The sequence below is a fragment of the Penicillium maclennaniae genome (genome assembly GCF_028827695.1).
Source record: "Penicillium maclennaniae strain IBT 15551 chromosome Unknown utg000006l:1.0-2513246.0:1.0-2515036.0, whole genome shotgun sequence".
In the NCBI taxonomy this organism is placed as follows: domain Eukaryota; kingdom Fungi; phylum Ascomycota; class Eurotiomycetes; order Eurotiales; family Aspergillaceae; genus Penicillium; species Penicillium maclennaniae.
In genome coordinates this window covers 423,284-434,244 of record NW_026623218.1, presented here as the reverse complement: position 1 = coordinate 434,244, position 10,961 = coordinate 423,284, and the positions used below count along the sequence as shown (strand labels likewise).

The 10,961-nt window shown below is 50.1% G+C and overlaps 5 protein-coding genes across 5 annotated transcripts; 2 read left to right on the top strand and 3 right to left on the bottom strand.

Annotated features, from left to right (window-relative positions):
* Positions 1-3: 3 nt before the first annotated feature.
* N7477_006400 (putative phthalate transporter) lies at positions 4-1,725 on the bottom strand (the record flags this gene model as incomplete). Its single annotated transcript, XM_056968063.1, has 6 exons — positions 4-127; positions 194-1,019; positions 1,074-1,191; positions 1,256-1,384; positions 1,429-1,468; positions 1,520-1,725. The coding sequence occupies 6 exons, from the start codon at positions 1,723-1,725 to the stop codon at positions 4-6; spliced, it is 1,443 nt and encodes a 480-aa protein (XP_056820859.1).
* Positions 1,726-3,099: 1,374 nt separating this feature from the next.
* Positions 3,100-4,956, bottom strand: N7477_006399 (putative MFS transporter; the record flags this gene model as incomplete). The annotated part of the gene is made up of 3 exons (XM_056968062.1): positions 3,100-3,415; positions 3,484-4,708; positions 4,764-4,956. 3 exons carry the CDS (start codon positions 4,954-4,956, stop codon positions 3,100-3,102), a joined length of 1,734 nt encoding a protein of 577 aa, XP_056820858.1.
* A 1,047-nt stretch (positions 4,957-6,003) lies between these two features.
* Positions 6,004-7,574, top strand: N7477_006398 (dienelactone hydrolase; the record flags this gene model as incomplete). The annotated part of the gene is made up of 3 exons (XM_056968061.1): positions 6,004-6,250; positions 6,300-6,737; positions 6,793-7,574. The coding sequence occupies 3 exons, from the start codon at positions 6,004-6,006 to the stop codon at positions 7,572-7,574; spliced, it is 1,467 nt and encodes a 488-aa protein (XP_056820857.1).
* Positions 7,575-7,942: 368 nt separating this feature from the next.
* On the bottom strand, positions 7,943-8,668 carry N7477_006397 (uncharacterized protein; the record flags this gene model as incomplete). The annotated part of the gene is made up of 2 exons (XM_056968060.1): positions 7,943-8,190; positions 8,254-8,668. The coding sequence occupies 2 exons, from the start codon at positions 8,666-8,668 to the stop codon at positions 7,943-7,945; spliced, it is 663 nt and encodes a 220-aa protein (XP_056820856.1).
* A 1,083-nt stretch (positions 8,669-9,751) lies between these two features.
* On the top strand, positions 9,752-10,361 carry N7477_006396 (uncharacterized protein; the record flags this gene model as incomplete). The annotated part of the gene is made up of 3 exons (XM_056968059.1): positions 9,752-9,787; positions 9,838-10,059; positions 10,125-10,361. The coding sequence occupies 3 exons, from the start codon at positions 9,752-9,754 to the stop codon at positions 10,359-10,361; spliced, it is 495 nt and encodes a 164-aa protein (XP_056820855.1).
* Positions 10,362-10,961: the final 600 nt, after the last annotated feature.

The window sequence follows — 10,961 nt, the reverse complement described above, 5'->3', positions numbered from 1 at the left end:
GCACTAGATAGTATATCGGAAGCTCGGCTCATCCTCAATCACCCGCTCGCCCTTCTCAGCCTGTCGGTTGCAGAACCAGAACCACAAACTCAGCGCCCCAACGATGATGACTATCAAAATGTTGCACCTGTGTCACAATTAGCCATCCGAACCAAGCACGTGACACCTCCAGTTCAAGGGGAGAAACACTCACGCGAGCGCGGCATACATGCCCGGCCGATACCCAGGCGCATCCTGCTCCCGAAACACAAGACTACTAACAATGCCTCCGATCCCGCCAAAGCCCACAAGCGTTGCCGAGCTAAACGCCCTGGTCCACTGCCCACGCACATTATTCGCCTGATAAGCCATACAACTCGGGATGTTCGCATTCGCACCCGCAACCGTGAAGAACACACCCGCATACCGCGTCGCATCTCCCGTCGCGAACCCCATCATCGGCAACCCAATAATACAAAGCAATGCGTTGCCCACAATTATCACTCCGCGCACGTGATACCGATCTCCAATCCACGCAGTGCAGTACATGACAATACCGGCAAACACATAAGGCGGCGCAACAAGACACTGAGCCTCGCCGACGCCGAATCCCATGCCTTCCATCAAGATCGTCGGTAAGAAGTACGCGATCGCATACGTCACTGTTGTAAGACAGAAGAAGATCATCGCGAACCCCCAGATCTTCAGGTCGAGTGCGGGTCGGAGGAATTTGCGTAGAGAGAATGCTTCCAGGTTCCCGTCTTTGCGGTCATCGTTGATTCGTCGGACGATGTAGGCGCATTCGCGCGCCGAGAGGAAGTTCCAAGATTTGGATGCTCGGTCTGGGAAGTCGACTAGGAAGATGAAACAGAGGATTCCAATGCACCCGGTTATCACGCCTTCGAGGATGAAGATCCAGCGCCAGCCGCTCAGACCATTAGTGCCATTGAGTTGCATGAGGCCAAAGGCTAGGATGCCAGCCAGGGCAGAGGCGACGCAGCCGATGAGGTAGAAGATCGAGAAGCGTTTTTGGACGTCGTCTGGGTGGGGTCAGTTGAGAGTCTCGTATTATGTGGTAGGTGGATGGGGCTTACAGCGGGTGTACCAGCATGAGAGGAGGTATACACAGCCTGGGAAATAGCCTGCTTCTAAGATACCGAGGAGAACGCGAAGGCCGACTAATTGGCCCCAGTTTTTCACGAACCCTGTGCCCTGCATGGCATTAGTGGTTGCCCTTGGTCTTCATCGTGGTGCTTTGATAGTGGTAGAATCTTACAATCATGATCACAGCCCAGGTCATAACGATGGTTCCGAGGAAGAGGGTTGGTCCGACTTTGCGAATGATGATTGTCATGGGAGGTTGGAAAATAACATAGGGAACGAAGAACATCAAGACCACAATTGACTGTTTATGTAAGTGATAGCCTGGGAAGGAGAGTTGAGACGTACATAGCGATTGCCGACACTCAAGGCCAATTCTTTCTTCAGACTGGAATGGTCAGTTTGCTGTTAGGTTTTTCAAAGCTGTGAGGGTCCATACCCAGCGATGGCAGCCATGCTTAGATTCGTCCGATCCATGAGCGAAATACAGTAGGCGAGACCGGTCATAGTGACCAAGCGCAAGTCGATTCGACGGATGATCTTCTTTTGCTCCTCTGGCGTAAACTCTTCATCTTCGGTGCTGACGCGCTCCGCAATATCCTCAATACCCTCCACACCGGGTGGTTTCTCGTCGGGATATGACATTGTTTCAGTGTCAGTCAAGGGACTAGGGCTGAGCGTACTGATGATACTGAGGCAAGGATAGAGAAAAGAGATGAGCAGGGTATATGTGGAAATAGAATGAGATCAAGGTAAGACGAAAGAGTGAGAATGCTCCGAGCTCCGAACAGAGAGACACAGATTCCATTTATCCCTTGTCGTCACGCAGTGCCATCAAATCCAAGCTAGACCCCAAAAAGCAGCCATTACCCCGGACAGCAATCGTATCCATCCAGCCACCTTGATTGAGTTCATCCACTCTCCCCAGTCCCGGTGCCCAGAAATGCCCAGCTTTTTCTCGCTGAACAGCGGCTACGTTAGCCGATACTGGAACAGACGTGCCTCGGTGCATCTCGATGTTAACAAGTACACCGCGAGTCCGGCCATGAGGTCGGGGAGGAGGGGCACCAACCCCACATCTTGGAAGTACGAGTCAAATTGAGCGTTGGCTGGTGTTGGAGGCGCCGGTCTGGGGGACTGGATGGAGAAGATGCGGGGGAGAGCTTGGCAACTTGGCAATGTAGGGATATATCCGGTCGATTAGGAGGGTTGGTTGGTTGAAAGTGCGTCAGAAGCGGCAGCTGTGGAGTTTAATGTCTGATGAATTCGTTTAGATTATCGTGGGATTTACTCCGGATGTTGTCGTTTCCGTCTGGTATGGCAGTGGTTGGACGTCGGTCTTGCCTCGATACGGCACTGTGTCCGTAGAAAAGGATGTTGATTGGATACGAGTTCTTTTTTTTCACTTCGATCACGATGATCTAGAATTCATTGTCACCTGCTCAAATGGCCCGGGGAGGAAGCTGGGGAGGTTTCTTTGCAGGACAATTTAAAGAAGGGCTAGTTCCCGACCCAGGCTGTATACGAGGGCAAACTTTGTGTCTTAAAAGCGCCGTCTAGGCGGACACGTTGAATGGAGCCCAGACATCATGGCTGGATACCTTGGCATATATCTTTTACCCCCTCAATGTGCCCAGATCGTATGAGGCATGAGCCCCATCTTGGCGGTCTAAATTTGCCGACAGGCCATGCGGAGTGACTTCATCTCTGCAATATGAAAGCTGTTTGTAGCCGATTGAATCAAGATAGCAAATCACAACCTAGAGGCCGGGAATTTAAAAGAAGGACAACTAGGATATGACAGAGATACCCGGTGGGCATGATGCTAACCTCACGTGGAAAGCTCGTGTAGATGTACAAAGAAGGTGTAGGGCCAAGAGAATCTCACAACTTATTGATGAATTGCTCCAGAGGCTTGTCGTGTGTTCATTAATCTGCCTTGTAGAAACGCAATCTAGTCTACATAATGATAACCCCATCTTTTCTATCCGCACACATGCAGACTTACGGGCTCAGGCACTATCGCCTGAAAGTCCCAAATGATGCCTCATCGTCATTTTCATCTTCCTCCCTAATGAGAGGCTCTCTTTCATTCTCGTGTTCGAAGGGGGTGTAGTTTTTGCTCGCGATGGTCACAAAGGTCACGAGGGTGAGGCCAACCACAAATCCCGCGATTGCTAAAGCCGCATTGATAGGGATTGGGTTTTCATGGAATGGCCCGTGGGTAAGAGCATCCAATCCGTACTGAGAGAAGTTTACGAGCCCTGATAAACAGATAATGGAACCGTAAACGCGACCGAATGTAGCGAAGCCGAAAACCTTGGTGGCATAATCACTGATTCAGAGTTTAGAAACGCCTCAAATTGGGGTTTGTTATGGGGCTGGGGGGGGTGGGCTTGTTACCTCATTGCGGAATAATAAAGCGGTCGCAGCAGCACAAATAGAATCACTGTCATGTATCCTGCCCACAGTGCAGGAATAGAGTTGAGGATGCCGATGATTGTGGTGAAAGCGACAATCAGACCCAGCATGGCCGGCACGCTCAGTCGATCGAGGAGAAATCCAATGAAGGGAGTAAACAGAACACCGCCAACCGGCAGGGCGACATCGAAAAAGTCGTTGATCTTGTCGGCAAGTTCCTCAGAGCCGAGCATGTACTCGTATTGCGACCGAATGGTGGCGATGAAATAGTTCATACGAACCATCTGCAGCACAGTCAAAAGAGTGATCAGGATAAACCACGGTGTCGCCATCTGCTTGTGGGCTGGCAGACCATGCAACACACCCCAGACCTGACTCTTCTGGTGACGATCCTCCTCCCACTCTGCCCGCTGTTGTCGGACATCGGCACCACCAAGAACTTCATTGATCTGATGAATCTTCTGCTTTCGTAGGTCGGCACGCTTGCTCCGGACGCGAATAAGCTCTCCAGCATTCTCAATTTCATCATCTGACGAGTGCACATCCCGGGTAGCATCTTCTGCTTGCTCCATTTTGCTTTCGAGTTGAGAAGGCGTTTGGTAATCACGCTTTGGCATGAATGTCACCAATGCAAGAAGAATGATGACAGGAACGGCCAGGTATCCCATGAAGAACTTGTCGGGTGTGAAAGTTCTGCCGGAGCCCTCGTACGCGTATCGGTAGAAGAGAAACACCGCAGCCGACGCGTCAAAAGCGCCAGTCACAAGGGCGACGATGGTGCCCGCATGTCTGGGAAACGCGTTGGCGATCTGGAACGATGGCACAAAGATAAATGTGCCCGCGAGCGCGAGGAAGAAGTTGCCCGCAATGAATCCCTGAAACCCAGGTTGATGAAAAGATAAAATCATCAGCACACTTCCGAGGGCCAGAAGGAAACATCCGATCAGACCGCAGAGACGTGACCCATACCGGTCAAGGATTGTTCCCACCGGGAGAGCGGAGACATTTGCTGTGATCGACGCGACGGTGAAGAAAAAATTCAGAGCGAGGTCCTGCTGCGTGCACAATTCGATGCCTTCGCGAAGTTCACTTTTGGAGCAATTCTCATGGTACACGCCCTCCTCTACGAGCACCGGTTTGAGTGCAGCGAATCCGAACACAATACCGGACGCGACCCAGCACGCGAAAATTGTGAACGCCACTTGCGCTGCTCAACATTAGCACATTTCCCTTCAACTCACGATGGCGACGAGAACACATACCTCCTCGTTTCAGAGTCGAATGCTTGTATGCAGGCGTTGCAGGCGGAGCATCCTCGACGGCGGGGGCGGCATACGCCGGATGCAACACATCATAGCTGATCTTCCGTGCGATCGGGGCGAATTCCTCGTCGACAACGGGATCGGGCTCGAAGTCAACGCCCTCAAGAGCAGAGACGTGCTGAACAAGAGACATCTCACTGTGTTGAACAGTTTTGTTGGGGAGTTGTGTGCGGAAAGAGGGGAGGCTGTCACCTTATCGAAGTTTCTTCACATGGACCCTCCGCGGCTCAGGTGGTCCTAGCGCTCTGATGCAAGTCTACCCAAGGTTATGCTTCGCATACTTTTCCATTTTGATATTACTGCAATTGAGTTATTGTCTATAGGGCTGGGGCTGTTTTAAAGCTCCAATTAAAGTCAAGCCATCAAGCTATGACATGTATATTCCTACCCGTCGCTCTAACCCGATGCTATCAACCCCTCGTTGGACACCAATCAATCGCCCAGGAGTGGAGCCCCGGAAGTGTGGTACGACGGAGCAGTCTCACGGAGTTTTGGAGTGGCAAATTATGTTCCCGATTATTCCCAGCCCTGTGACGCTTACTAACTAGCATCGTAAAACTAGCCTCTCGAAATGCATTGGACCTTGACGTACGATATGTTCAATCGAGGGCGACCCATGGAGAATTTTCGGTGAGGGAGTAGGACATACGTGAATACATACACAACGTAAGTCCTAACCGAGGGTCTACACAGACGATCTTTGAGATATTTTGAACATCCACAATTACTTCAAGGCAGAAAACGCTCACGTTGGAAGATCTGTAGACCAAATGCGATCGACAAGATTACAATTTTATGTCACGCCTTTCCCAGAATGTCCCACGTTGGTCTAATTTGCCTGCTCGACCCTCACTTCACCCTAAATTGATATTAATATGACCGATTAATATATTGGACCTGGTCGGTTCCGTGGCTTGCGACTGTAATGACGTCTGGGGGAACATGACAGCGCCGATGACGTAGCGCCCGTCAGCCGTTATGAATGGCACCACAACACGGAATCCTCCTCTAGTATTGTAACTTGATGCTTTATCAGTCTGAAATTGGCGCTTTCTTATCTTTTTTATCATTTAATAGCTCACTTTGCCCCTCGAGACGGTGACGAACGGAGCGAAGAGACGATCTAGCGACAAGTAAACACAACCCCTAAAGAACATTCGCGGTCGCATACGAATACAGAATGGCTCTCGTTTCGATCAACGCCCCAGGCCTTAGCAGTGGCCTCCTTTATAATAATGGCGACAACAATGCGCGGGTCTGCATTACCTCGGAGACGGACGAATTCGACATGGAAACGATCAAAGATTGGCAGGATGAAGGCTTCGACGTGGTGTACCTTCCATTCAACGGCGGTGGAAAGGACTATGCGAATCGGCTGATGGGCGTCAAAGAGGGATGTGGAGTCGGAGAAAACTACGCGGTAATTGGTATGTGGTTCCCAGCAAGACGAGAGCAAAAGAACTGACCCGCAAACAGCATACGGCGAGGCCGCAAATTTCTGCTTGGACTTCTACATGAACCCTATGAAATCGAGTCGCCTTTGCGCCCTTATCGCATACTATCCGAGCGTTATCCCCGATACTCGACAGCGTTTCCCCCATTCCCTGAAAGTGTTGGTACATCTGGCTGGCACGTCCGTGGATGTCACCACTCGGCCCCAGGTCGCTGGGCTGCAGGGAAAGAAACGTCGCAATACCAAGCCCATCAACCCTGGTATTGGGACCGGCGAGCGCATGGACTGGGCATATTCGACGTTTACGTACGAGTATGCGCAACCTGGGTTCGCAGAGCACGACATGGAAGAGTACGATCACCTTGCAGCAGATATCGCTTGGACTCGGACTGTTCAAACTTTGCGCAAGGGATTCTGTCGGGAGGTTGACTTGGAGCGTCGCTGGGAGGATCACCAAGAAGGTAAGTCATGCACCACTTCCTGGTCCTGAGAGAGACATGCGCTGACTAGTATTAGGCAAATATTTCGGTACGAACCTCTCCAAAACCATGGAAGGATATACCAAGGAGAGGACACCAAGCGTCACATACGGCCCGACACTTAGCGGAGCCATCGGTGCGCCAGCCCTTCGCCGCTTCTACGAGCACTACTTCTTAGGCCGCCTGCCACCCTCGATGCGCATCCGTCTCCTTTCACGAACAGCCGGACCGGATCGTGTTGTCGACGAATTGTATATTTCATTCGAACACAGCCAGGAAATCCCATGGATGCTCCCCGGCATCCCACCAACGAACAAACGCGTCGAGATCATACTAGTCAGTATCGTGAGCATGCGCGGTGGCCGCCTCTACTCCGAGCACACATACTGGGACCAAGCGAGTGTTCTCGTCCAAATTGGTCTTCTCGATCCAAAGCTCATCCCTGGCTCAGTCCAGGGCGTCGACAAGCTCCCCGTGGTCGGCCGCGAAGCTGCACGACGAATCCTGCATGAAGACCCCGAGGTCGAGCAGGAAGACTATCACAATCGACTTATTCGCCGTGCGAATGCTCGGGCGCGTAAGAGCAAGAGCTCGGCTGTTTCCCAGGCGGATGAGTCTGCGGCTGAGAACACTTTACCTGGGAACAAGGATACAAATGGGAAAACTGTTTTGGAAAATCGCCCGGCGCCGAATCAGACTGCGACGGAGAAGTCAGAGGCAAATGCCGAGGACGAAGCTAAGACTGAATCGACCAAGCCGAAGGCGGAGAATGGGGTTCGAGCCGCGACTGTCGAGGATGGGGACGAGGAAAATGAGTAGTCTAGTGATTCTGGGTCTTGTAAATTGAGCATAATAATGAAACTTTGCATTCTGTTCCATCTCTTCATTGCAATGAGTTCATTATAAAATGGATTCATCTGCTGCTTTCTTCATTAAGATTCACCTGAAGAATTCTTCATCGCATACTGATCCTTGAATTTCTTGTTCTATATTCCGTCCGAAAAGTGGGTTTTGATGACAGCTTAGGGTGAAGAATCAGTGAGCTCTTGAGCTCTCGTTCCAGGATAACACAGATGAAGGCCATTACTTGCAATATTGTGCAGTAATCATAGACTAGTAAAGAATGTTTGATCGTCTCGTAAAAATTTGACGAAGACAAAAATGAAATTCCCCACATATGGTGACCCTTAGTTCGGGAGAATACTCATGGCTCTCACTTGCGCCTCACCCTTTCCTCCATAGGGTACAAGATCTATCATGATACGCTCAACGTCGGCAAATCCGAACTTCGCGTAGAGATCGTGGCCATCATCAGATGCCTCCAGGAAGAATTCAGTCAGGCCGAGCTCGCGAGCCTCGGCGAGGCCGACCTTGAGGAGGCCAGAGCCGATTCCCTGCCCGCGATACTGGGGCAGCGTTGCAAGCACTTGGAGGTCTATTCACGTTTAATATCATGGGAAGATACGTAAGCCGTTAGCCACACTGAACATTCACTTACAGCCAAACTTCTTGCCCGTCTGATGCTTCGCCCTCACTGTCGTCAGCGTCCGAACGAACTCATTACAGGCCGTTGAATTCGTTCCCGCGGGCCAGTCGATCTCCTTAAACTCAATGGGTTGGAGCTCGGTATAGAAGAACCAATTCGCCCAACCCACAATCTTCTCTTCGCCGTTTTCTTCGACAACTGCTTTGCAATACCGCGCGTACTTGTCGTTTTTCATCTTGTCGATAATTCCCTTGGCTCGGAACTCTTTCCTCGCATCGCTGGGAGGACCAAAAATGACATGGGAAAGGTTGGTCTCTCCTCTGGCTTTGTTCGCTTCGTCATTGGCAATAGCTTCCACATGGGCGAGCGTGAAGGCGTCTTCTTCGGTGGCCGTTAAGATCTTGAAATCAATTCTTGGCGCTTCCATGGTCAAGATACTTTACTATGAGATGACAGTGATGTTGAATTATCAGTCAAGCAATCTTTGATTTTATTCAGGCTGTGAGTCAGGGCTGTAGCCGGCGAGAAGGCTGCTATTTATTGACCCGTCTCACCCTAAGCCCGTCTTGGACTCCGAGCCCAAGCTCACATCATCTAACGAGAAGCTATCCATAAAGGGCAATGGTTAAGCCATATAATCATACCTAACCATGAACTAGGCTTTATTCAAGCTTTTCGACTGGGTGAGTCAGACTATTGTCATTGAGTCTCATCCTCGGAAAATTACGCACGAGCCAGGGCGGGGTCGGACATTTCCGCGTTTGGCCGCCTGATTATTCTGGCAGTCAAAAACGCAAAGATACGATCGCGAGGCCGACTTGATATCCTATTACTAGCCTAATGCAGTAAACCTTCAGTAGAGTATCGCAGTCCTTCTCCTTTGTGGGAAAGCGGGGTGAGACTGGCGACCACTTTGTGAGGCTAAGCTATGCGAGGGTTCAGGCTGTTTTTTGGGCCATTCGGGTCTAAGTGCATCGGACCTCGATCAGCTGATTTTTAGGGCCTTTTGTGAATTAAAAGATAGCCTTTCTTACGGACCACGGACCGCCTGAGTGGCATTGTGTGCTTCGGATCGTTATAAATGCCCCGGGCTATTTCGCTGCTCCTGAAGAGACCTTCAGTACTGAATATTTGCGTTACCATGTCCCGCCCCATGACAACACCAGCCCTCATTTCAAGCAAGTGCTGGGGATCATCGAAGATTTCAGGGAAATTGCCAGCACACTATGAGAGCTTGTCAAATCACATTTCATGGGCCAGAGGCCAGAGCCCTGCTTCATGCAACATACAGCCCCCAACTCTTGCCTTTAGGGTCAAAACCCCTGCCCCGTGCGGCTCTGGTAGACAAGGCTGTCTCCTGAGGTATGTAGGAAAAGCTTTCGGTGCAGTGCGCCTCCACTGCTTGCTTTGCCGCTGAAGAATAATAAATAAGCTGCAGACTCCTCCAAACGTTTTGCTTCTGCACCCCAGTTTTCAAGACTTTCTGGCGAAACCTCGTGAAGTATTCAAAATGAAGATTGTTACCGCCATTGCTAGATCGGCTCAGGTAGGTAACAACATAGTTTTGAGAGTATGACTAACACTGATCGGTCTTAGCTCCTATTCAGCGTCGTCGTCCTCAGTATCTCTGTCTCACTTGCCAGGGGACAGGGCATCGGTAAAGCACCAGCCGAGACTGGCTATGCTGCCTTCACTGGTGCCTTCGGAATCATCGCCGCTCTCGTCGGAATCGTCGCTCTTTTTGTGGACAGCTTAGATGGTGTCATCACCTGGCTGATTGACGGAGTTGCGTCTCTTGCACTCCTTATTGGTGGAATTGTACGTAACTCCAAATCACCAAACGTAACCTGTTTCGCCAAATTACCTGACTCATTATCTACTAGGTTTACGCCGTTACCCTTAAAGGTGTTCACTGCGGCGACCCCTGGACCACCTTCCAGAATAAGCTCATTAATGGAGGATGCTGGTCTGACAACAAAGGCGACACTATTTGTTACTGGGATAAATCCCACCTTCACAGTCGATGCGTTTCCGTAGAGGCCGATACTGCTTTCATGTTTCTGGCTTTCATCGCTTGCATTGGCACTCTTGTCGCATCCTTTTTATCCGGTCGCCGCTGAACAATACTTTCCCTTCCGCCGATGGTACGCTTAATGATAAACTCTGCTATTAGATATTATCATAACCATGGATATGGATGAGACAGTCAACTCATGGTCTTATTCCTCGTGGGGGTTCATTGTGGGTTCATTGTGTGAATGTAATGTTCCCCTCGCTTGCTTTATACCCTGAAATGAAACTGTCGATTGGATTAGTGTCTTTCATCTGCGGAACTTCTATTCGAGTAATTATCATCATTATTTGGTTCTCTGGATAATGATGCTGTATTTTTTCTGGATCAAATTCCTCATGAAGTAGATCTGAGTAGCGTACGATGACTGATATATTTATCTTCTCAGTCATCGTCTGACGATCAACTCAAATGGTCTGAGTGCTCCCAGGCTCCTAGCCTTCATGAAAATGATCAAGCTACAAATGAAATTTTCCAATCAGTCAGAAATTACTCACCTTTCATCCTTTCCCATGCCTTTTAAGCCAAAAATATTCCCCCACTGCAACCTTGTAAATATGATTGGTTAGACCGCCGCATACCAAATTTGTGGACCCACGAAACTGAACAGGAACCAAAAAAAAACTAGAACGTCAGCTACATGATTCGA